Below are 27,013 nucleotides of genomic sequence, written 5' to 3'. Positions count from 1 at the left end.
ACCAAATTCAATGATTTAATTATCGAATTGAGTTTCGAAGTATATTCGAGTTTGTTTGGTTCATTGTTTGTCCTAACCACAATGACCACCTCTCATCACCTTTTTATCCACATATTATCTTATATCTAACCACCATTAACTACCACTCTGACCGCCACCAACTACCACTCTAATCACCGTCAATCACCATTCTAACAATTGTCAACCACTACTATAACCATCATTGTCAATCACCATTCTAACAATTGTCAACCACTTCTATAACTCCCACCATCCACCACATTGACCACCATTCACCACCACCTTGATCATAGTTAATCACCATATCATTCGCCTCTTATCGCCAATCTGACCACCTGTCATTACCATCGGCTAACATCATTACCACGATTCCGACCACTGTAAATTACCATTATAAACCACCACCACTCTAACCAATATTGATCATCTCTCTAATATGTATCTACCGACATTCCCCGCTTTTAACCAATATTAGTAAAATAATTACAAAATCAATACACTATAAATTGTAATATTTTATTTGTTTTATAAATATAATGATGTGAATTGTTTGGATTAAACTATACTTATAAGACTACATTTTGGGCCTAAGAAAATTTCTATCTGCAGCCCTTAATTTTTCTAATTCAAATCAGCCACTCTAACTTATTTCCCCTCAATTTTTCTAATACAACTCAACCACTCTAACTTGTTCCTCCCCTTAAAATTTTTTCTAATACAATTCAACCCCTCTAACTTTGATAAACCTTCTTGGTGCTAACTTCATATCATATATTTTACGTTCTAGAAGCTAACAGCTAAAACACATCAACAGTTTCGAAATTAACTTCAATAACTCAAATGAATCTTCTTTGTTCTTGTATTTGAAAATTAACTTCAATAATTCATAAATATGTGCCGACTTGGCAGAGCCCTTCATTGAATGTGATTTTGTTTCCAAAACTCATGCTTTGTTTCATGGCTTCATGCATTCTCCTCTACACAGCTTTATTTGCATTCATCTAAAAGATGGCTATGTTACTGCCATCCTAACTCAGGATACTCGAGTAGGCGATCAAAGAAGAGGAAAGGGAAAAAGAATGAAGAGATATTTCAGAAATTTACTTTCCAAATGGATTATGAGAGATTGTGGTCCCTTCAAAAACATCCGATAAAATTGGAAAGACGCAGAGAATAATCGGCAAAAAGGGAATGCAAATGGCAACTCCCATAACTTATTAAACACTAATAATATGGCTGAAACATCTCGGGAGCCAACAATGTTTCTAGGTGCTCCAGTGTCTAAACATTCCATTAATATACAACAAATATCTAGATACTGTGAAGTTTCCCAATGCAAGTTATACCCTAAACTAAATCAAGGACAAGAAATAGATACCGTGAAACCAAAACCAAATCACTGATCAAGTAAGTCATGGTCAAAAGCAAAAAGGAAATTCCAGTATGTTATCTGTAAAAGCAGAAACACTAGATGCCTTCACAAGGTCTAAATTTATTCTTCTTTACTCAACTAGTCAGTCTTCGCTCGTTTTGTGGGTGGTGCGGATAACTGGTCAAGTTCATCGGTAACTTTAGCATCATCTGCCTTTTGCTCCGCGCATGTGTCTGGAGTGCTACAGTTGACTCCAATCTTTTCATGACCCTCATTTGAGTTTTCTAAATTTTCAACTGGAGAAGGTAGTGCGGCGCTAGATGACGGAGCAGAAGGCTCGCCCGACTTGAGCTGTTGCTCAAACATCATCTGTAGATGCTTCCCTTGGTTCTCAATTTGAATCTGTAGATTTCTTTGAATCTGCGTAATAATTAATTTTAGTTATAATAACAGAACGCGTTGTCATCTTCCTTACAAAAAATGGGGATAAAGAACACTCCTTCATCCAAAGATTGCTCACTAAAGACAATGAACTTTAGCAACTAAAATATACCTCAAGTTGTTCATGAAGCCGCTTCTGGAGTTCCATCTGTAACCGCAATGCTTCGGTAATGCCCTTAGGCCTGCATAACCGACAACCCAAAGTATGTTTCTAAACATTAATATTTCATCTCATTGAAATTTAAGTGATAGGAATAGCTTCAAATATTGGAAATGAGGACAACAGTTATCATACCGTAGCAAACACTGGATCTGTATGAATCAGTTTTTAGGTCATATCTTTGTCATAGTTTATATAATAAATTCAAATATATGATACTCCCTCCGACCACAGTATAAATAATTTTAGCCAACACAAATTATCTTATTTTATATGTCCTTTTACAATCAATATCAATGAAGCATTATACATTTACACTCTGCTCAATGCATACAATTTAGGGATGTCATTGTCACCAAAAAAAAGGTCAATCAATACAAAAAAAATAATTTCTAGATAAGATGGGGAGGGAACTCACGTTTTTAAGTCTATAGGCGGCATTTCTTCGATTGAAGTTAACTTCTCTGGAATTCCTGTAGATAGTGAAGAAAATGTCATTCATACCAGTAATCTCAGATTCATCCTATAAAATTGGTGCAACTCGATGGGATTATTAAGTGTATTTAAACCCTAAAGAGATCATGCAACAATACATAACAGCTGGTTTGACTATCCTGGTGTTAAGGGAATTAAGGGATCAGGGTTCAGAACCTGGTGAAAAAACTGAGGAAGCCCTAAACCATAGATATAAACAAAAAGCCATATGGTTTATATGAACATTAAATTTCCATATAGACTTGCACGTACCTTCTGATGCCTCCGGTTTGTATCTGGCAGTTCTATATTTCTAAAATTAAAAGAACAAAAATTCATTAAAACCTTTGACAAAAACACACGCCTATAAAAGAGTTCCAAAGTAAGGAAAAATAAATAAAAAAAAAAGCACCTGCAGGTGGCTTTTCACATGATAAATGGTAAGGCCCTCAACTTTCATCAGGTTCAAGACACCCTTTGGCGTAGCCTCTGCATACAAACACCATGAGATAACAAGGAAAATCTGCAATGAGAATAACAAGAAGTCCAAAATTAAGAAGTGAACTTACTCTCACTACCACCAAGCTGATTGACTGCTTCCACAAAGGCCTCGTGAAGTTCGGGAGTCCAACGCATTCTAGGCTTAGATTGTGATGTAGTCGATCCAGAAGAATTAGGAAGATACTGCTGCAGTGAAACTTGATTCTCCTGCACTAAAACTTGATTCTCCTGCAGTGAAACTTCATTAGATGGTACATACTGCTGCAGCGAAACTTGAGCCTCCTGCAGCGAAAATTGATTCTCCTGCATCAGAGAAAATGGTACATTTATACATTTAACCATCTTAGGGGCTAAAACAAAGAATTAATTTTCATAAAGAAAAAAAACCTAATCACACCAAAGCAAATCATACGCATGCTTATATTATATCAGCTTTAAAATACAAACCTTTGCTATTGGTTCTGCCATATTATTATCACCGAGAAGTTCATTCCAATTAGGATTAAGAGAATCATCATCATCAACCGACATCAACTGATCAACCCACTCCTTAAACTCCGTCGGTTTAGCATTCCCACCCAAGACATCCGAACCACCACTGTATCCCACATGATCATTCTGGACGGGAACATTATCCGAAAACAGAAGCATATCGTCAAACAGCTCCGTCCCCCAGGAAACAGCATCACTTTCTTGAGGAAACGGCATAGAATGCATTTCCGAAGCAGGCGAAAACGAGATGTTATCAAGAAGCTCAGCAGGGTTCGAAAACATGTGTCCGGCAGTTCTGTTGTTGGAATTAATCGACGTCGCTCGCATCGAGGATGACGGATAAGACGAAGACATAGCTTTAGGCTTCAAAGTGAATCAATCAATCAACTTCGTATGACCTGATTTCAAGTAAAGAAATAGTAGTAAACTAATGCTTGCTTTGCAAGTGGAATATATTCGGTAACAGGCAAAAATATCAAAATCATGAGAGTTGAATCAATGCAAAATTGAAATTCACAAATCAGGAATCATAATTCACTGCACAATCACCGTACAAAACCTAATAAAGTGAAGTATCGTATCATCGTGTATGATATAACTAATGAAACTAACAGAAAGAAAAGAACAAAAGTGAATTGAATTTGAATTAGAGAGAGAATGATATGAAGAGTGAACGAACCTTGACATGGAAGAATGAAGAAGAAGAGAAGGTGCGGCAGAAAGTTTAATTAATTAAGAATATATATAATATGAATTGGGGATTGAGGTTTGGCTTATAAGAGGAACGAGAGGACGTAGGTATAGGAAAAGGAGGTTAACCCCACTTTATGTTTCTTTTGATTTTGACCCTTTGGATCATTCTGTTTTATGGAGAATTTATGTTTTTTTCCGCCTCCGCCGTCGGATTCAGATGTATCTTCAAATGTTTTTCTAAATTGTTGACTCTACTTTTTTTATTTTGAAATTCAATTAGCTGTATTAAATATAAAATTAATGATATAATTCTTAAATTATTATTAATGGTCAAATGTGTTTTGAGTAAACAAATTTTTGGGTTGGATGACATAAGAAACATGAAATCATAATTTGGTTTCAATTTAGTGTTTGTTCATTGGAGTTTTGTTGTGATTTTCTAAAATTTAACAAATGGTAACATTTATTTAATTTAAATCATAATATTTTAAAATAAAATTATTATAAATATTATTAATTTAATATAATATTTAATTTTTAATGAATTCATTATAATTTTTATGCAAGGATAAATTATCATATTTTTTGGCTCAAGAATCAAAGATGAGATGAGAAGCGGTGGTGATAGGAAATCAAAGCTTCATATGCAGTGGAGTAGGGGACTTGCAAGGTTATCACTGTAAGACTCAAGCCAGTATTGACGTGAGTATCTGAAAGGAAAGCCTTATGTAACCCTGTTAGTTGATCTCTTTAATTGTCGTTGTAGTCTCGTGGCTCGGGACGTAGCATTGGGTTAGTTTCTTTGGAGCTGATTATGCGCGGCTTCGGGCTTGTTCCGAAGCTGGAACCTTTCGAAGACCGTTTCTTTCTGGTCACTCTCACTTACCCAGAGGCGCATGCGATGTTTGCGTTGTTGAGGCTGAGTGGGGGAGATGTGTTGAGTTGTTTCCTAAATACTGGACTGAGAGTCACTTTATGATGGGAACAACATGTATGTATACAAGGACGAAGATCGTTTTGATGAGGCAGGTACCCCTGTGGGGGAGGTTGAAAAGAAACGCTTGCAACGCCTTATTGAATTTGGATTGCTATAAATGTCCATTCTGGGAAGATAGAAAGGTCAATTTTAGTAATTTCTAGAAACTTCAAGCTCTTTTATTTTTAAGCTACCTGCTGGTGACGTATTTGTTTTACCAATAACTATGATCATATTATATGAAGAATGAAATACAACTATGGCGTATAAGGTGGGGAATACATTTGAACGGAAATGACGTTGCTTTGGAGACCTTACCGACTTTACCGAGTATCTTAGGTTTGAATGCTAGTCTGCTCCTGACGAGGTCTAGCTCCCATTCTGCCGGAAGTCGATGAAACCCTCCTTTGAACGACAACTACTCTTACTTGCCTAATATTTTCAGACATGCTCTGGATGAAGAATTAGCAACTCTAACTCGACATGTATGGCGTGCTTTCATCGTTTTGGCTCTTGTTAATGGCAATCACTAGGAAGTAGCGGCTTAAAATGAACGTTCACATCCTGAAGCTCCAGCAGGATAAGTACCTGCAGCTAATAGAAATAGCTTATACATCTTTGACAATCCTCACTCTGACCAGGTGACTCATCTGGTGAAGACCGCGGCGAAGAAGAACAAGGTAACTCATTTGGTGAAGACCATGGCGAAGAAGAACCAGGTGACTTAGCAATTGGTTGAATGTACGACAACTACCCTTAAGGAAGTTTTGAAGTCGTTTGAGAATGCTTTGCATCAAGTGGAGAATTTTCAACTTCCTTTGACTATCTCCAAGGAGAAAATTTGACTGGAATGAGTGGTCAAAGATGGAAATAATGCTTCTATTCCGAAGTAGACACGTCGACCTCTGATTTTTTGTGTCCTACCTGAGAGTACCCTGTAATATAAATAGATATGTGTATATATTGTCACTTAGGGAATGAAGCTTTTTTATACGTTTAAGGTGCATTTGTAGGATTCTTATAGTGCATAGCTTAGGATCTTTGCAAACTTACAAGGTCTTCCTTCGAAGTTAATTGGACGTCATTGGGCCATTTTCGGCCAAAGGTCAGTCCCCTCCCCCCACCAGACTAAAATACAATCAGGGATAAATGTATGGTCAAACCATCGCGGCATTTGAAGTGGCTAGTTGCTAGAGGAGGTGTATTGTTATCGCTTGCATGTAATTGATTGCTATAGTTAGATATACAAAGCATCTCAGACAACACCCCTACTTTAGGTGGGTAATTGATTGATGTAGAAGAACTTTGAAGTGTCTCCGACAGCACCCCTGACTTTCGGTGGGGAATTGATTATTGTAATCAAATGTATAAAGCGTCTCCGACAGCCCCCCTTAGTTTCTGGTTGTGTTCTTTATGCATGTGTAAGAATTCATTATTGTAGCCAGATGTGCAAAGCGTCTTTAGTAGCACCCCTGAATTTTGGTATATCGGGATTCAATCTCGTTGTTCGTACCCCAGACTCGCCGTCAATATGTTGAAAAAACAAATATTTTAGATAATGTAGTATTTCATTCATGATCGCTAAATATTCCACACATAAGGATGTCGGTTATTGTTAGCTTGAGTTTTCGACTCCATGATTATTAGGGAAAGAAAATATCTGCTAAGGATATTATGAGTTTTTGACGAAATAATGTGTTTTCAGAAAACCTGTCGAAGACGCATCTGATAGGAGAAAGTGTTGGACTTGGACTTAGAAATATTTTCTAAGTTTTATGGTTGGTTCGACGAAGAGATGTGTTTGATAGGGAAGTAGAGTTTGAACAAATATATACCTACCTTTTGTCCTTATCCGTTTTTATCATAGGATGCGCGGAGCTCTAGGGAGAAATAAAGGCATGCCAAGTGAAACGTGACATGCCCTGATCGAGAGACCGTTGAAAATAGTTATTTTGAAGTAGTAAATATAAGAGTCTTAGCATTTAGGATTCGTGTGTTCATTTGTGTACAAAATCTCACCAAAAAACTCAAAGTATCCGCGTGTTGAAAAACGAGTCATTTGAGAATGTGCGTGTAAACACCATTTTACATTCTTTTTACAGTTTTATGTAACTTGTTATTTCAAGATTTACATTCTTGCAATTTATCTTCAATTGCTTTTACTTTATTTTCTTTTCAAGTTTATAACATTACTTTAAAGAATCATGTAGATCAAACAAACTTTTCAATAAGAACATGAATGTAGTCGAAGTGTTCTTCATCATCAAGAATAAAATTTGAAATTTAAAGCACATGCCATAGGATCAATATAGTTAATCCTGTGAGTAACCAAAGATTCTTGTTTTTGGAAGACTAACGCTTGTTTACCAATTTTCACGGCAAACATTTATACAATCACAATATTTAATATAAATGGGACAGAGAAAACATAATCAGGTGGGCTAGCTTTTCTTATTCCTTTGGCTAGCCTCTGCAGATCTAGCCATTTTTTGGAGAAGGAATGTACATCCTATTGAGTTTTTCAGTGAGGGAGGCTACATTGATACCATTGCCACGCATTCTCTTTGATCTTTCTAGAGAGCTTGGTAAATTATTTTTTCCCCTCGAGTTCGGCGTTGAAGGTGGCCAGTTTTACCTAGAGATTGTGATACTTCAGCTTTAGATGCATCGACGAAGCTACAACGTCTAGCGTAGCTGCCAAAGGCCTTCCTAGGATACAGCTATAGACGCCCTAGTAAGGGACACCAAGTAATTATGAATTGACCATCTGGACGTCTTTCCCATCGCCTATGGCGACCATAAGCTCCATATATCCTCATCAATAGGTAGTTGTTCCATTGAATTCCTATAGATCAGAGCCTTCATATAGCCATAAGTTGTCTCTATCGAGGCCCATCTTCTTGAACAACTCCGAGTATATAATGTCATAGGAGCTACCATTGACGAGGGTCTGGGAGACATCAAATTGCCCAACTGTGGTAGTGATTACTAGTGAAAATTTCGTTGGGGATGCCTCCGACCTTCTCCAAGTCTCTCCAAGTCCCAGAACCCTAACATGGGTCGATCAGGAACTATTGTCGAAGTGCTTGCATCCTTTATGTAGACAACTATCATTTCAATAATCTTTCTCTATGTAGTCTCCTTAGGGGGGAGATTTTCCCGGACGCGCCACTAGTGATGGTAGTTATGTACGAGCATATTCCCTTATTGGCCCATCTACTTCCACTGTTGTTCCGACATCTGCAGTCTGCGAGGGGGATTTATGTTTAAGAGACTCCTCTCTGTCTTTTTTGTCCGCTTGATGTATTTGGTCGGTTGAACATTCCTAATATTCCCTTTGATGGCATCCTTTAGTTAAATGCAATCGTCAATGTTGTGGCAGTGACTCTTATGGAAGCTGCACTACTTCGATTTATCAGTGCGAGATGTTTCTCAGACAGGGTAAGGGTTTTAGACTCGCCCCTTCCGAAATTTGGTGTTGGAACAATCCTGATAGAACTTCTCCCGAGAAACGGTCAAAGGGGAGTACTTGTCATACTATCCCTACACACCTCGGTCAAATTCGTCCTGACACCGGTGAGACTCTTTCTTGGTCGGGCGTGTAACATCCTAAAATCCTGACTCTTTATTTATAAAAGATAAACATATAATTTCTCGAATATATGTATTACACATGCTCAAAATACATCTTCAACAACAACATAATAAGAAATAGTAGCAAAACTCAAAGATTGGTCATACTTTAATCGTCTTAGTGAAATAAAGTATTTCTTGTAATTAAATAATTCAAAAGAGTGTTAGCGCAACAATCGTGGGAGAATCGAGCGAAGAGCATTGTTATTTTTGGTATTTTTTTCTAAGCAACACACCTTTTTAGAAGACACACCAATTTTCCACCTAAAACCTTAAGGTGATAGGTGAGTATGTTCTCCCACTTATAAATATTCAAGTTACCACATTCATATCCAATGTGGGACTATTTTCCCCATACTCACACTTGCATTATTCTCAACACTTTCCCTTAAATTCCCTTAAATGTGAGTCCATAGCCCTCAAGTGGAAGCTCCAACAAGGAGGAGCAACTTCTTGAAAACGAAGAGAAGCAAGAACCACTGACATCTCAAGTGAAAAAGCAAAGAACCAGAAGTGAGAAAGACATAGATAAATCCAAGAGATGAACAAGAGTCAAGATTTCTTGGAAAACCAATAAAAGTAAAAAAAAAAACAAAGGATTTTGGTAACAGAAATAGCTGGTGGAATCAATATCTCAATTTGACATATTGAGCCAATATGTGATTGCTTCTATTCCTAAGATAATTTCTAGCAATGAGAAAGTTTCATTATCAACGATGTTGTCACCCGAACAACCAGTCATCATGAGAGGCTGGACAGCAGTGAGCAAATTGGATTCAGGGACAAATAATCTTATTTCTTGTACATGTAAATCTTTTTCTTCAAGTCATGACATTGGGAGGTAGGCATCCCCTGAAGTGTTGCCATTGTTGTAATCAAAGGGGATTATCTCCCATCCCATTTTCAATATATAACATACTAGTTGGAATCTATCTGCCCATTAAATCCATTTACTATTACCCTCAATTTTGAATAATCAATTCACTTAATCTTTTTTTTTTAATAAGCATCAATTCACTTAATCTAAATATCAATTCAGTAATCTCACTAACCAATTAATAAAGTCTAATTATTAGAATATAGTTTACTAAACTATTATCTATTTAGTCTCACTTACAAATTAAGAGAATAAATAGATATTAAGCATTTTCTAGTATGTCTTAATTAGTTTTTGGAACTTCCAGAATCAATTTTAAAGGTGTAAAATTGATTCTGAGTGATTTTGAGATGTATGATTTGTAATTTCTGACTCTAGAATTGATTCTGAGTGATTTTTCTAGTGAAATTTATTGTTCAATTCACTTTCACATAAATATATTCAAACATAACTCAATTTTGTTAAAATCAATTCGACTAAACTCAATTCTGCTATAATCAATTCTGTCCACCGTCAATCCAAACACATAATTCGTCAATCAATAAAAATCCTATGAAAGAAAAACAAAAGAATTTTTAAACAAAATACGTTCTTTTAACCATTATTATTTTGTATGTTCAATATTTGCAACAAAATGATGTTGCTCCAAAAACTGGAACTATTCAAGAATATCTATCATAAAATTCATAAAAGTTCCTGCTATGTGGCTGCTATGTACCGAGACAGCACCAAAAATAAATCACTTGAAAATCTATTGCAAGCATTTTCCAACCAAAAAGGAAAATTTAACAAAAAAAACTTCAATAGTTTGTTGTCCAGGGATTCTCTCTACTGATGATGATCAAACATATTCTGCAATATATCGTCGAACATCAAATGCAGATACCTCTTTCAGTTGAGATTTGAATCCAAATTCGTCAAGTTGTGAAGTCTAAATTGTTCTGCTAAATCCAACGCGGACTGTAAAATCTCAACTATTCTATCAATGTGCATTCGTATGCTTGAGTTTTTTAGTCTTTGCTGATCTAGTTCCTGCAAAAACATAACAGAAAATATGAGTAACAAATTTTTTTATCCTTTATTTGAGTTTGGAAGTAAAGAGAATGAACAACTCGGAAGATAGAATAGAATTATTAAGGGCAAAGAAAGCATGAGTAAGCTTCCACTTTGCAAAAGACATATATTATTGTTTGGTTTAGATTTTGAAAGAGGCAAAAGTAGTTCTAGAAATATAGAATTGATCCTGAAATGATTTTGAAGTGATTGGTTATTCTAAAGTAGAAATAATTATGACTCCAGTGTTGATTCTACTTGAAACGTGAGTTTTACACAGAAAATTATTGTTCTACTCACTTTTACATAAATATATCCACACAGATAAATAACTTTACATCCAATTCACTTTAAACCAGAATCGATTAACTCATAATCAATCCTCCTCACCGCAAAACCAATCATACACTTATAGCATGTTTGGTTTAACTTTTGAAAGAGTCAAAACCAATTCTAAAGATATAGAATTGATTATGTAGTGATTTTGAGGTGTTTGATTCTTCTAAAGTAGAATTGATTCCTCATCCAAAATTAATTCTACTAGAAACTATAATTTGTAACTTATGAGTTTAAACATGATTTTTACGGTGAAATTTGTTGTTCCACTCACTTTTACATAAAAGTATCTAAACACAAATCAATTATGCTAAACTCAATTCTATCAAAATCAATTCTACCAAACTCAACTCTATCAAAATCAACTTTTTTCACCACTTACAAAATGTTCAAGACGAAGGTCTCTCTTGCATCGAACAATTAGAGGTACACTAGACACTATATGGAAATTAAAAAAGAGAGGGCATTTCTATAGGGTATTAAAAATATAGAATTGATTTTGAATTTGCTTCTTCTAAAATAAAACTAATTGAGTTTTTCTAAAATAAAACTAATTAAGTCTATATATATGTGATTAAATTTGAAGCCGAAATATGTAATTTTTAATTTGAAATGAGATTTTTATACTGAATTTTACTATTCAATTTTTTTTATATAATGAATATATTTTATATCCATACATAAATAATTTATCTTTAACTCAATCTAAATTAATTCAAGATCAATTAATTATTTTAAATCAAACACATTAGTTTTAATCAATAAAATAAACGTGTTAAAAAATATAGGTTTCATTATAGGTTTGATTTGATCATTCTATTTTACCTCATTTACGAAATTAGGGCATCTATTTCAAATTCAAATAGTTATAGTCTCCCTCTTAGGCTATATTTGGATTGATGATACATAATTGAGTGAAATAAAGTAGATCGGAATAAAATATAACGAAGTAGGATGAAGTAGAGCGGAATGGAACATAGTAGAGTGGAATGGAGCACGACAAAATAAAATATATATCTCACTCCATTGTTTGGATATTTTATTAAAAATATCTCATTCCATTTTATACAACCCCAAATCAAATAGAACAAAAAATAGAGAATTAGATAGAATGGACTTCATCATGTTCCATTTCACTTCATCCATTATTTAAAAATTCAAATAATGGAATCTCATTATCTACTATTTCATTTTATTCTATATCATCAATCTAAACATACTCTCGTATTTTTGTATTTAAAATAAATAATATGTTTTTTTAAATAACGTGTCAAACCATCATATAAAAACCTTAGTAAAATTTTAAAGATAAAAAATAGACATGTCGTAAATTTTCAATAAAAAAATGTGAGAATGAAATTTAAAAAATATTTGTAGAACCCTAAAAATCTACTATTGATCTAAATATTTATATATAAAAAAATAGTATTTAGGATCTAAATATTTATGATCCATAAAAAGTATACGGAAAAAAATCTATTATTGATCTAAAGATTTTTATATACGAAAATTTATTATTGATATTTTTATATACCAAAATTTACTATTAATCCAATTAGTTTTGTAAATGATACTTAAACATAAATAATATTTATATACGGAAAAAAAATTATTATTAATCTAAATATATTTATATACGAAAAATGGTATTTATGATTCATAAAATTTTGATTCAAAAATGGTATACGGGAAAAATTTTTATTAATGATCTAAATATTATTATATACGAAAATTACCATTGATCCAGATATTTTTGTAAATGATACCTAAATATAAATAATATTTGTATACGGGAAAACGTTTATTATTGATCTAAATATTCTATATGAAAGGGAGTATATATGAACCAAACATTTATGATCCAATAATTGTATAGAAAAAAAATCTAAATTGATTTAAATATTTTTTTATATACGAAAAAAATTTATTATTGATTTAAATATTTATTTTCTTTTTTAACATTCTATTTAAAATAAATATGTTAAGTAAACAAATGCGTGTACCAGACCAGAACCCGTGCTTTTGTTACTAGTTAATTACATGTTATTTAAAAATAAATACATTTATAATCTTTAAAAAAAAAATTAAAAAAACTAAAACTGTTTAAATTTTAAAAAAATAATTAAAAATATTTAATATAATATATAAACGAAAATTGTAATTAAATAAAAAGAATACATTTAAGAGTGTGACGTAAACATTATTCAACTTCAAAGAAAAAATCAGTAAAACAAGATATAGCACGAGCAAGAACAAATTATGAATCTGACCTTTTTGTTTCTTATCACGGCAGAGAGGGCTTCCACAACAGCATTTAAATGCTTTGATAGGATGGGTATGATCATCAAAGTCAATTCCATAATCCTGCAAACAATTGGTCGCATCTTGATCTCAGGTGATTTCAAATAAACATCAGATGAATGTATGTCATTTCTATGACAGTTTTACTGTACATATCAAGCAGTGGATTGGCATGATTTCATTTTTTAATCTTTTGGGACATTTATACTGAGAGGAATGTAGAGGATGAATTGGGCCAAATGTGCTTTAGGCGCTATGTTCGGTTAGATACATTTTTGAGCTTATAATTTATAAGATTTATTTGATAATAATAGTCTTTTCATCACGAATTTATAACTTATTTTGCTAACTTATATTTTATTTTTCAGACGTTATTATAAATAACGTTTTAGTTTATAATTTATATTTTTTTCATTTTTTTCTTGCTTTTTTATCTTTATTACTTTAACAAAAATCTATTTGTATCTTTTATAAATTATTTTAATTTAAAATAAAATAATTATGTATTAATATTTTTTATGACATTTTATATTTATCGACTAATTTTACCAAATTGTTAAATCATCAGCTATAAATTATAAGCTATCAATCATTAGCTATAAGCTAGTATAAATTATCAATCATCAACTATAAGCTAGTATAAGCTATCAATCATCAGTCATAAACTATTAGGTAACTTATCAATCAATTGTTACGTGGAAAATAAACCTACGATAGTTTATTATAGAAGTAGCCACAAACATGAGAAAGAAGGGGCTTACAAACACCTTCAGATTGGAACGTAGATGGATGACAATACTTTCTCAAAAATAAAAAATATATATTTTTTATACTTAATGAATGATTAATATATTTAATCTATTATATAGATGAAATATAAAAATTAAAAGAATATTCCGTAATTGAAACGGAAATGACTAGAATCACCTGATGTCAAAATTACTTCCCAAATCAGATTTGATGGTCCAATAAACCATATAAATTGCTCCACATTATTCATTTTCATCAATTCACTAAAAAAGTCTATGTTAATCTTTTTTTAGCCTCTTTATCTTAAAGATTTATTTTAGCTTTTTAAAAAAAATAGTATGTTTTATCTCTTAGAATTTCTTTTTCATTCTTCAACTTATTCGGTTTAATATGATTTAGTCATGCAGTTTGATCGATGATCCAATAGTTTGACCAATGAACCAGTAATTCAATATCGTCATCGATTTGGTGATCAGTCCAATTTTTAAAATATCGACAAATACTTTTGAAAAATTTATTTTAATTTGAAAAAATTCATAATTCTAACTACTCTATTATTTTTTAAAAACAAATAAAGAAAAGGTCTCAGAATTGTTTAATCTACTTACCCATGTCAACTCCTCGTATGCACTCACATTTCTTTTTGTAAAGAGGGCAAGCTGCATACAAAGATCAAAACAAGCTATAATACCATCATCAAACATTTAATTTTCATAATCCTCCATTTATTTAATAGAAAAATAACCATCAACAATTTGTTTTAATTAACACATTATGAGAAAATAAAAAATAATTCTGTTAACGGAGATTAAACTCTAAATCAAAAACAAGGGTTTAAATTCACTAGTCCTAATTCTGAAGTAATTTATCTTTGGTGTGAAGCATAATAAACGAGTCCCTCAATATTGTTCATTTATTATAGAACAAAAGGCACTGACATAATAATAAAATATAATATAAAAAACAACAATATAAAATGAGTATATATTAGAGGCTAAGAGTGCAAATAGAATTTAATATCACGGACCAACTTGAAAAAAAAAAAAGTAGACTTAAAAAATTCATCCTTAATAATAGTAAGACTTAAAAAATGCAGCCTTAATTTTGCCTACTATATTTATTAATGATAATTTAAAAATAAAATTCTTTATTTATTCTATAAATATATAGAGGTGGTTGAGCTGGATTAAGAAGAGGTAGTTAAGTTAAATGAGTGTAATTTATTATTTTAAAGTTAATCTTCAACCACAATATTTACTTATATCTTTATAGATAAACAAAATTTTGATATTTATAAATATAAATTCTCACATGATAATAGTGACGGTCAGGTGTCTCCACTTCAACAGGAATATCTATTAGATTTGCATCGTTACATCTGAAAAAAAAAAAAAAATCAACTTATAATAAATATACCATAATATAATACAAAAGAACTCCAAAAATAACCATTAATTAACATATATTATAAACTAAAACAAGTGAATTAAATTAAATATTATGCAATAAGATATATATATAATAAAACACAATAGAAGATACATATAATATAATGAGAATTTAAAGATAACTATCAATAAATTAAAGGAAAATCTAAAATTCACTACAAATTTTAGTTGAATATTTTTTCTGTGCATATTTACTCTTAAGAGAAAACAAAATATATCAATAAAAGAAAAGTAGAAAGAGAAAATGTTGTTCCATGTTAGATTTTGACATAAACAAAACAAACAAAAAGAAACAATCATAAATTAAGAAAGAATATAATAAACTACTATGAATTATATAAATTAACTTATAAAAAGTTCATATATTAATCAAATTAAACTAAGCCCATAAAAATAGTTAATGATTATATTTTATAACTGAATTTCTTGATACATCTTTATAATATATTTATTCAACATTTTACCGCTGTTTATTTTTACCGATTTAATTTTTTTCATATTTCTATGGTACTGACTATGATTATGCTAAAACAAAATATGTTTATGATTATGTATAATTCGGATATGTATATCCGAAATAACATTCATTTCACAATTTCTGTTATTCTCTCTCTTTCTCTCTTCTGTCTCTCTCTTTTCTTTTTCTTCTTCCTTTATTCTCTATGTGATTAGCAGATTCTAAAATGGTATCATAGAGCTTCTTTGATTCTTTGCACCTGTTTCTGGCATCAAGGGCTACGTCCTCTGCATCGCACACTTCCACAGCAAGCGAAGCGATGCAGTTTCCGCTGTTGCTAATACAACCTTCAAACAGAAAATTTCTGTGAAATTGGATGATTCTAACTATTGCCAATGGAAGCAACAGGTCAAAGGTGTGCTTCGAGGTACGAAAATGGTGAAACACATCGTTGCACCTCAAATACCTGAACACTTCCTCTCCAGTGCTGATCAGGAAGCTGTTTCTGAAAACCCTAACTATGTCGCGTGGGAGGAACAAAATGCTTTGCGCTGCACGTGGTTGTTATCGACCATCTCTGGTTCACTCCTCTCGGGATTCATTTTGCTTCGCAACTTGTGGCAAGTATGGGAGGAGATTCACTCATACTGTCACATCCAGGTGAAAACGCGTTCAAGACAATTGAGGTCTGAGTTGCGATTGCTTTCTTAAGGCACGCGGTCCAATGCTGAGTTTCTAGCTCGAGTTCCTAAAATTGTTTCTAGCTCGAGTTCCTAAAACGTAATTCACGACCTGATTACGTTTCTCTTGATGAACTTGAGTCCCTACTTCTTACTCAAGAAGCACGTATTTAGAAGACTAACAAAGAAGTCATTGAAGTTGTGTCTGTGAACCTAACTCAAGGAGTTCCACAACCTCAAACCCCTCAAACTTCTGAAATGAATGATCCAAACCAGTTTAACATGCCTACATATGGTTTTGGTGGACGTAGTAGAGATAATCGTGGTGGCCGGTTCAGAGGTTGTGGTGCACGCAGTGGAAATAGGAACTTTGTTCAGTGCCAGATTTGTTAGAAACCTGGACATGATGCTAGCTACTGTTACTATCGCCCGCACACAAGATCCTTATGGTATACCTCCAGCCTATGGAAATCTTGGTATGCATCATCAGTCCAAGGTGTGGACACAACCTGGATACAGGGCGCCTAATTCTAACTCTTTCTTCTCACCCAGGCCTGTAAACCCCTCTATGCAGTCTCAAATCTCAATACACAGCGCCATGGCCTCAAGCTTTAGTTGCTGGCACTGACTACTCTCCATTCTACAATCAGGTCTGGTACCCTGTTTCTGGAGCAACTCACCATGTCACCCTTGATACCTCAAATCTCATGGGTTCTATTTCTCTCTGGTTTTGGTCAAGTCCATGTGGGAAATGGACAAGGTTTGGATATTACCTCTCGGTTCTATGAATTTTACTTCCAATATATGCCATAATACATCTCTTAAACTGAACAATCTTCTCTTAGTACCTTCAATTACTAAGAATCTTGTGAGTGCCAGTCAGTTTGCTAAAGATAACTTAGTCTTTTTTGAATTTCATGCTAACACTTGTTTTGTCAAATGTCAGGCAACCTCTAAGGTGTTGCTGAGTGGCTCACTTGATAGTGATGGCCTTTACAAATTTGATATCTCTCCTCAACCATCCTCCTCTCAAGTCCTCAGGGTCACAAAGCCAACATCAAGACACAAGCTCACTTTATCTTAGAAAGGACCTAGTCTAGCTTTACTTATCAGTTGTAATAATGTTAGTCCTCATTCATCTAGTTCCAGCTTGTACCAAATATGGCACCAAAAATTAGGGCATCCTAGTCATAAGACTTTAAAGCATGTACTTCAACCCTGTAATATACACATTCCTAATAAAAGCTTAAATGATTGTTGTAATGCTTGTTGTATGGGTAAGCATTACAGCAATCTCCTGTCACTCTTCCTGTAGATACACTTATTTCCTCACCTGTGTTGGTGCTTATAGCAGGTACAAGAGAATTTAACTTGTCACCCTTAAAATTAAACCTGCCACCCCCCAAAGCTATGTTTTTACCATTATACCCTTGCTTAAATTTACTAATTTTCAAAAAGTTTCGTTTCTACCGGAAATTTGGGGGGTGTACTGAAAATTTTAAAAAAATTACCGGATTTTCGAAATTTCCGATATTTTTTACAAAAAAAAAAAACTGTGATACCGGAAATTTCAAATTAACTAAAATTTCCGGTATGATATACCGGAAATTTTCTTTTAACTGAAATTTCCGGTATTTTTTGCAAAAAAAAAAAAAACTGTGATACCATAAAATAAGAAAAAACTGGTATGTACCAAAAATTTCAAATTTCCGGTATACCGAAAATTCTTTGTATCTCAACATTTTTTAACAAACGTAAAATTAGATTAAAAAAATATGGGGGATGCCAGATATAAAAAAGGGGTTGGCAAGTTAATTCCTCCCGGTACAAATGGGTTATCCCCTAAAACTAAAGTCCCATACGCTCACAACTTTTGTTCAATTCAAAGCTCTTGTTGAGCTACGACTTAATCTCAAAATAAAGGCTGTCCAAACTGATGCTGTTGGTGAATTTAAACCTCTCACTTACTTCCTAACTTCTCAGGGAATTATTCATAGAACCACATGTCCCATCATTAAAATGGGTCTTTAGAAAGGAAACATAGAACTATCTCTTAAATTTTTTCTTTGTCCATTTTTTACAAGACTCTTGAATTTCATAGTGCTTCAACAATTTTTTTATTCATATACTCTAATTATATTTCTATAACATGCATATTCTTAATTACGTTTGATGCTGTATTCATAAAATTTTATTTTTATTCTACTTAATTCTGAGTGGAAAGTAAAATAATTTATGTTTGAATATATTCATGCAATTGTTTTTGACTCTTCTAAAATAAGAACCAAAAACACACATAAAATAATTTTTTTCATAAGAATAAGTTTGTAAAATTATACAAAATAGTCAATAAACTTAATACTTTAATTAACTTTATTAATTCCTGTAATTTATTTTACGAGGTCTTATATTTAATAATGGAGGTAGGAAAACATAAAGTATACTAAAAAACAGCATTGCAAAATATAACCTTAAAGAAAAAGTGTTTGAGGTTATTCAATTTAGTCAACGAGAAGTATTCTATTGAATTTTGAAAATCACCTGTGATTGATGAATCTTGCAACATTCCCATTATGTGTTGCATCCAAGCATAATGCTTCCTCATCCTTTAGTCCCACTTCTGAGCCCCAGTCCGCATCAAGCGTTACAGGATATGTATGTCTGTCATTGCCGGTACTCATTACAATCCTATCATATAATTCTGTGTTAGTTAGAATTTCTCCGGCGTATTCACATACAAAGCTTCCCTTGGGCAAATCTTCTAAGCTTCTAACGCCCCAGCCCTTTCCCTGATCAGTCAAGAACACCTGATAAATAACATAACGTGTCAATCATAGAAAAAACACAATAAATTTGATTTATCAAATAAAATGTTGCCAATTGCAGCAAGATGAGTGAATTGACTGTTGCCACACTAATAGAACCAAAGTAATGCAGTGACCCTAAAAACATACAGGAGTTTGGTACTACAATATGATTCCATAAACTTAACTTTTTAATTTTAATCTAGAAGTTTGGTTTTCTGACAGGTATATGATTTTTTTCACTCCAAAACGATGAGAAATAAAATGAGACATAAACTATCGAATTCAAATTGAGTGGTTGAAATAGATGAGGACTTTGAAGGTGTTTGTCACATTAAAATACCATTCAAATAGTAAGGAAAATTTTATCGGACAACATGGAATGTTGGCGGTAAAAAACAAATACCAAAATAAAAGAAGTTTAGTAGAAATGAGAATGTTGTGTTGAGTGTATGGTAAGAATAGAGGATATAGAATTAGAAATGGAAATATTAGAGAGTGTTGTGGTAAACTCATAGTATAAATTTGGTATAAAGTGGGTTGGCTACATGGATTAAATTTTGTCATAATGTTCTATCCAAAATCATGTTTCTATCCAATTTGTTAATCTCGAGATCTTTTTTAATAGTTTCTCTTATATTTTTTTAGGTTTCCTCTCCCTCTAGTTGTTTGACTCCTCTCCATCTGAACTACTCTCCTTACAACACAATCTACATGTCTTCTCTTTACATGTCCAAACCACTAAGCATATTTTACACGCCATTTTGTTCATTACAGTTTCAAATGACAAAGTGTTCATTACTAGTTTCAATCACCTTGTCAAGATCTGAAAGTAAGGAGATTATTTGACACATAAACATTCGACAGGAAGACAAATGCTAGTAGCCAAGGAATCGATTATCATTTATCAATGTTGAACTTCAATTTTCGGGATAAAACTCTTAACTAGCATCACTGAATCCTTAGCTTTTGTTGTTAAATCTTGAACCCTTAATCCATAAATGCAAAACTAGTTAGTACTTGGTATAGGCTGTAGAATTCTGCACAGTGCAAACTGCAAATTGATAATTGTGTATATGCATAGCAAAGGTTTTGTACTCTTTTTTTTTAATAAAGTTTGTATACTCTTATATGCTTCAATGATGACTATTATTGACATGGGTATTGTTTAAACTTTTAATATACTAACAATTCACTACTAACCATTTGTCATTGAGAAAAAAGTTATCTAGAGGTAAGAACCTAATTTGCAACTTTAAAATACTGTGTTTGAATCCTTCAAAGAAAGTTGTATAATGGTCACTAATACTCACTAGAAAACTTCAAAATTTTAAAATGTTAGCCCCTATTTACCAACCATTAAAGTACACAGCATAACAATAAAAAATAGTGAAGGTTTTGTACCAAGAAAAGCTTATGTGATAGAGTATAAAACCATAACAAAAAGAAAAAGTAGCTACTTATATCTCCTAGTGCTGTAACAGTTAGGACCATTTGCAACACAAGGGCAAAAATATCATGAACATTGTCATTTCTAAGCATAAATCACTTTAAATTCAACTCACTTTTAATCTAAATCATTTTTTGTCACCACAAAATTAAATGAAGACTTCATCTAATAACCATAACAAAATAAAACTAACAAAAGTAAATAAATATTTCAACAAACAAGTTGTAAAAGTATTCAGACTTCAGAGAATAGTTTTAAAGAAATAGTGGATCAAAGACACAAATCCTTGACTAAACATATTGCAAATCTCACCTGCCTTAACTTCATCTACTGACCATAACAAAGTATTACTTTATGAAGCCCGAACTCGGACACGGACACGGGACACGGATACGGACACGAGGACTTCGCTAATATAGAAAATATAGGACACGGACACGGCTATATATATTTTATATATTAATATAATAATGCAATGTATGAGCACAGTTTATAAAGAGTTTAAAACGAGAAGCAAAATTTATATATATTTAAACTTAGTACTTTCAATCAACAAAAATAAAAACATAAATCCACCAAAACAAAATAATACAAATCATATCATAGTCACTCCATATTGATAAAACTATCCTATAAATCGTGGAATAAGGAAAAAAAAAAAAAAAAGGAATCATGTGTTATTTACTTATTTTTATAGTGGAGAAGCGAAATATGAAAAGTAAAAAAACTCTATTATTTTTATAAATAAAAATATGATAATTATTGAGTTGGGTATTTTTTTATAAAAAAAAATCTAAAATTTTCCGAGTTAGGTGTGTCCTTTATTTGAAACAAGGTGTCGTATCCGTGCCCGCTGCAATTAAATTATTTTTTTTCGTTGGACACTGCAAAAACGTGTCGTACACGTGTCGTACGAGTATCCGTGTCCGACACGTGTCCGACGCAGCGACACGCCTTCCGAATGGCGTGTCGGCGCTTCATAAGTAAATAAAATTATCATCAAATAAATTGCAAGTCATTCAGAGAAAAGTTTACCTGCAATTTCCGGCTTAAACCTCGTTGTACTACCCGATTTCCACACTGCATGTCACATCCACATTTCCTCCAGCACTCCTTTATAAACTTCCTAACCAGATGTCCCCTGCATGGTTCAGGTTTACTCTCGTTCTTAGACCTCTCAATTGGGCATTCTTTACAATACACATAATGATGAGCTTGGGGTTCATTTATGCAATCTGCGAGAAACTTTTCTTTTAATAAACCATTCGAAGAGTAAGCAAACTCTCCACCAGTTTCTTGAGAGCAAGCACAAGGAAATGATAAGGAAAGACAGTCGCCAGAACAATTAGTACAGCAACCCTCATCCGCAATCCGAGCTAGTGAAATATTGACATTGGCACACTGATAGATTATATTAGACGGGATATAATTGAATTTCGGAAACTCCTCACTTTCAGTTTCATCTAATAATGAAACTTTAACATTTTCAGAACCTTTTGTTATGTCATCGACATATCGAAAGAATTTCTTTTTATCTTCAACAAGAGCTTGTCTTGACCCCTTTGATAGGGATTTGACAGAAAGATTTCCATTTGAAGCGCCAAGTGAGCCTAGTGAAAATCAAAGAAATTCACAAAGCAGCATACATATCAAGAAACTTCAAACTAAGTTCAGGTTTATAACAATACATGCTTTTTTTAAGACATCAGACAACAAAAGGAAAATAGTAAAAGACAATCAATTAGAAAGTCTGTCATAATTACCATTGTAACTCGTAGAAGAAGCTCCAGCACGAAACTTAGGCTTCTCAGTTCCTGATGTTGTAATCTTCTTCTGATGGTGATCACTTGACATATTTTTCATCAGAATAGAAGGATGGCTAGATTCCTCTGAATAAAGCCCTGCAGATGAAGCTGCCCCAGGATAACTTTTTTGACCTCTAGCAGCCATGGAAGGTAAGCTTGATATCCTTTCATCGTCACTCAATCTTCTCTGTGATAGAAGTTTGTGTGATGATGAAGTTTGAAATGATTTTATACATTTCTGTTTAAGAGTCTTGACAGGTATGTCATTGTCTTCTACAAGCACCACTTCTCTTGAGTTGGCAGCTGATGGAACACTGTTGTCCCTATCTGCCAAGTGAAGTTTCTGTTTTGGTCTTTCCCCATCGTGAGAATTGAGTGGAACTTTTCTCTTGTGTTCTTCTGGCTTTTAGAACGAAAATAACAATGAGTCAGGAAACAAACTAACAATACAAGTTATTATAAGGACAGAAAATTAGCAAGTAAAGACATACAAAACACTTTGATGAAATCAATGTTTGTTTATATATATAAAAACTAGCAAAGGATGTTCAAGAAACCTTATCTTCCTTTGACTCTTCCTTTGACTCAAAGTACGCATCTATAAGAGCCCGATAGTTGTCATCTTCAATAAGCTCCCAATTTTTATCGAACACTTTAAGCAAATTTCTCAGCACTGGTTTCACATCTTCCTTAGAGATTCCTAAATCCTTCATAGCATCATAGGCCTTAATAGCCCTTGAGTCATTCGAAGCATCATAGCCCTTAGTAGCCCTTGGATCAGTAGTCATGATAGTTCCAAAAGTAATTTTGCACAATTCTACACTATCACAACAGCTACTCGTATGCCAAGACGTTTTGCTACTCCAAATGGCCTTTTACCAATCCTTGCTATCAATTTGAACTTTATAAGTCACAATGGTTAATCTTTTTCCTGCAAATCGCAAAATGAAATCATAGCAATGCCTAAAAGAGGGTCAGTGGATTAAACAGAAAGTTATTGTAGAACAAATACAGTACTATCAGTATATTTCAAGAGAACTTTACAGAAGAATAATAAAATAAAGGAAAACATCAAAGAGACGTCTTTCTCCATATTCTATATAGTGCAAACTTAAGGTGTTATTACAGTAAACTGACAGACCTTGATCCAACACTTGCGAACTGAAACATCACAAGTTTGTCAACTTTTAGAATAGAAATTTTTCATTGTTAAATAACAGTTTAGGAGAAGAAAAGGCCATCAAATTTCAATGCAAGGGTATGCTAGAAGTTGTGGTAAGGGTTTTATAGCAGTCCTTCCTACTTACCTGATTGCCTACCAAGGAAACTACTGACAAATGTGAAGAGTTAACTTAGAGGGGCCTTTTTCAGTATCTTTGCTTTAAGGTTTTGCTAAAAATTTGGAGCAGTTGGAATACTATTAAAACGAAACTATGCTTATGTTTTGATTGCTTACATTCCAATGTTTAAAATCTTCTTACGAATGTCAGTTTTTGAGAAAACAGTCTTTTAAAGTGAGATTGTTCTAAAAGTGCAAATAAAGATGTAATTAACAGCATTAGCAACAACCAAAGCATTATTTCACTAGATGAAGTCAACTACAAATTAAACAAAGCCATGATAATCTTTAGTATCCCTACATTTCATCAACCCTGCATAGATAATATGCTGATTTCTTTTTCTATCTTGTTGTCTTTGTATGATGGACCTGAGTTAAGTTTTATTCGCCTAGTTTAAGTTATAAGCCTTGACAGCTTAACCCACTACAATTCAAGAAAATATAAACTCATACCTGTGCAGTGTTCACTTTAAAGGGGTCACTATGCATTTTGATGAAATACATACATAAAATGTTTCAATTTAATATCATAACCATATGTTAGTATAGTGGTATATAAGGTTAAATCTAGTGTGCCTTGGATCAAGTCCTTGAATTGGCATTTTTTTAATGAAATAAAACAATAAAAATAGAAAAATTGGAGTTGATGACTCGAACCCGCAACCTAAGAGTAACAAAACGAGTTCTAAGCTGCTGTGCTACTTTCTAAGGTTCATTATTATGCTCAATAATTAATATACCAAAAATGCATAGGCTCCTACAATAATGCATTTAATTTACCCGGAGAAGGAAAACTTGATTAGCTTTTTGCTCCTTTAGAAAAACAAACTTCTGTTCTGCATCAAAACAGGAAAGAGTGGCGCCAAAGTGAGATATACAGCAGTGAACATTACAAGGCTTTTAAAATTTGGAATCCAATCTCGGGAAAGCAATACATAAGCCCTTTATTATTATACAAACCAGATATATTAGTTAATCAACAAGATAAAAAAAAGTCTATTTTAAATTTAATAGTAACCAAAGAGAGTAAGGGTTTATGTATAAGCTATAAAAAAAAGTTATAAGATGTTTTCATAACCTATCACAAAGAGCTTTTAAAAAAGTTGAAACAAGTGTCATAGTTTGTTTCCATCAACTTTTCCAAACAATCTCACAAATGATCATGCCGATACCGTTAAACAAGTTTAAATAAGTCAATCCAAACAAACGATACCACCAATACCAATAGATATAGATAAATGTCCAATAAGTCAATCCAAACATTCCACAGCGATAAATAAGTAATGTGTATTATAGTCGTTGAACAGGCCCCTTTCACCTCATTTTGCTTTGGGAACATTAAAATATAACTAATGTGATGAAAGAGTGGCACATTATAACGAAGACTTACTGTGAATTAGTACTCTTCCAGTGAATAAGCATTCAGCAAACGGAGACAAAACCAAAATCACGCTGAGCCACTGAACTGAATCCTACACAAACGAAAAAACGTAGGTTAAATTTTCATTCCAATTGACATTGTCATTGTCTCGGAACCAAAACCCTCCATGCAAGCACAATCGTCAAAATACAAATAAATTTAAAAAAACACAAAATCGATTTCACATACATACATGCAGTAGCTCTGATGAAGAAGTAATTTGAATGGAAGAATGAAAAACGAATATCAAGAATAAAATGACGGAAACGTGATTGATCGATCTAACAGCGAAGAATGAAGCTTCCCTTGAAACACACGGAACCTGAACGTGGCGTGTAAAAATCGGAGCGAAAAGGGAATAGCAGTAGTAGTGGAGACGAAGAACGAGTTCAAGAATCGTAAACCCTGAAAAAAGAGTAAGAATGTGTATCCCGTTTTGCTCCCAAAAATCAGTGAAAAAAGGTGTGCTGTGCGACTGCGTTGGTGTATTTAGTCAGGGGAGTCGGAGAGTCGCGGGTTTGATATTGGGTCCAGTTTATGGTTATATAGTACATGAGATAAATTTGTCTTTTTTATTCTCTAATTGGGCCTCGAGAAGCGAGTAAAGAGTAAAAAAATTAGATTTAGAATATGATTTGGCAAGAGATCTTGATTGCGAATTGACTTTCTAAGAAAAAGTTTTGAAGAGCTACTAGCATTATTCATAAAGTATTATTTTAAGACACACTTGAAATTTCTTTCAAGAAAAAGAGTAACACTTAAAAATACCTATTGGAAAGAGTAAGAATCAAAGGAATTATTATGATGTTTAATGCTTATAATTGATGTGGAATGAAAATATATTTACCTAATAAATCAATTTCAATTGATAATTTGAGATTAATTGATTCACTTGTTACACATTTGCCATATCATAAGGAAATAGTTTATCATAGTCTACCATATATACTCCATCCGTCTCATATTATAAAGAGAAAAAAAACATTCTTTTCTTCTAAAATATAAGAGAAAAAAATTAACTTTCATCTTTTCAAGATGGAATTAAATGCAAATTGCATTTAATTTATTTTCTCTCTCATTTTTTCTATAAGCAACCACCCATTGTAATTGTCTACTTTAATATATTAATATATAAAAGTTGATTACCACCAAAATTCTTTGATTACCCTAATCACAATCAATTTAAGATGGTTTTACATATCCCTGAGTGTAATTACACAACTAATCATAATTACATTCCAACAACTAATTTAATGCAAAACTTTTTTATTGGAATCATAACTTTGTAATCATTCACATACCAAATTAATTGCCTTTTTCCTTTAAACAATGCATTGGTGCATTTTCATTGGGTCATGCAGACATAGAGCCAACTGAAGTCTACATAATTTCAAATTAATATATAAAAGTTGATTACCACCAAAATTCCTTGATTACCCTAATCACAATCAATTTAAGATGGTTTTACATACCCCTGAGTGTAATTACACAACTAATCATAATTACATTCCAACAACTAATTTAATGCAA

At 32.8% G+C, this 27,013-nt stretch overlaps 2 protein-coding genes across 4 annotated transcripts; both read right to left on the bottom strand.

Annotated features, from left to right (window-relative positions):
- Positions 1-1,195: 1,195 nt before the first annotated feature.
- On the bottom strand, positions 1,196-4,293 carry LOC131616670 (protein PHR1-LIKE 1-like). Its single transcript, XM_058888068.1, has 8 exons — positions 4,141-4,293; positions 3,417-3,859; positions 3,038-3,272; positions 2,881-2,957; positions 2,742-2,781; positions 2,413-2,467; positions 1,947-2,016; positions 1,196-1,813 (listed from the first exon to the last, which is right to left on the bottom strand). Exons 2-8 carry the CDS (start codon positions 3,813-3,815, stop codon positions 1,532-1,534), a joined length of 1,158 nt encoding a protein of 385 aa, XP_058744051.1. The 5' UTR covers positions 3,816-3,859; positions 4,141-4,293; the 3' UTR covers positions 1,196-1,531.
- A 5,941-nt stretch (positions 4,294-10,234) lies between these two features.
- On the bottom strand, positions 10,235-26,003 carry LOC131644172 (histone-lysine N-methyltransferase SUVR4-like). 3 transcript variants are annotated; one of them, XM_058914595.1, is made up of 11 exons: positions 25,673-26,003; positions 25,454-25,535; positions 24,844-24,899; positions 23,282-23,655; positions 22,683-23,127; positions 21,955-22,529; positions 19,207-19,472; positions 15,392-15,458; positions 14,689-14,739; positions 13,300-13,393; positions 10,235-10,672 (listed from the first exon to the last, which is right to left on the bottom strand). In XM_058914595.1, exons 4-11 carry the CDS (start codon positions 23,510-23,512, stop codon positions 10,623-10,625), a joined length of 1,779 nt encoding a protein of 592 aa, XP_058770578.1. In that variant the 5' UTR covers positions 23,513-23,655; positions 24,844-24,899; positions 25,454-25,535; positions 25,673-26,003; the 3' UTR covers positions 10,235-10,622. The 3 variants fall into 3 exon arrangements, with proteins under 3 accessions (XP_058770578.1, XP_058770579.1, XP_058770577.1); XM_058914596.1 differs by having other exon boundaries at positions 23,282-23,687; positions 25,677-26,003; XM_058914594.1 differs by having other exon boundaries at positions 25,677-26,003.
- Positions 26,004-27,013: the final 1,010 nt, after the last annotated feature.

Source organism: Vicia villosa, linkage group LG1, assembly GCF_029867415.1.
Source record: "Vicia villosa cultivar HV-30 ecotype Madison, WI linkage group LG1, Vvil1.0, whole genome shotgun sequence".
NCBI lineage: Eukaryota > Viridiplantae > Streptophyta > Magnoliopsida > Fabales > Fabaceae > Vicia > Vicia villosa.
This window is presented reverse-complemented; position numbering and strand designations above follow the sequence as displayed.

What these genes read in the sequence shown, in the direction of transcription:
- LOC131616670 (XM_058888068.1), bottom strand. Translation starts at nt 3,815, where the DNA reads ATGTCTTCGTCTTATCCGTCATCCTCGATGCGAGCGACGTCGATTAAT. An exon ending in TCAGCTTGGTGGTAGTGAGA is followed by an intron (nt 2,958 to 3,037) that starts GTAAGTTCACTT and finishes GTTTGTATGCAG; the next exon opens with AGGCTACGCCAAAGGGTGTC. An exon ending in GGCTTCATGAACAACTTGAG is followed by an intron (nt 1,814 to 1,946) that starts GTATATTTTAGT and finishes ATTATTACGCAG; the next exon opens with ATTCAAAGAAATCTACAGAT.
- LOC131644172 (XM_058914595.1), bottom strand. Translation starts at nt 23,512, where the DNA reads ATGACTACTGATCCAAGGGCTACTAAGGGCTATGATGCTTCGAATGAC. An exon ending in TTCTTCTACGAGTTACAATG is followed by an intron (nt 22,530 to 22,682) that starts GTAATTATGACA and finishes GATTTTCACTAG; the next exon opens with GCTCACTTGGCGCTTCAAAT. An exon ending in CTGACCGTCACTATTATCAT is followed by an intron (nt 14,740 to 15,391) that starts GTGAGAATTTAT and finishes CTTTGTATGCAG; the next exon opens with CTTGCCCTCTTTACAAAAAG.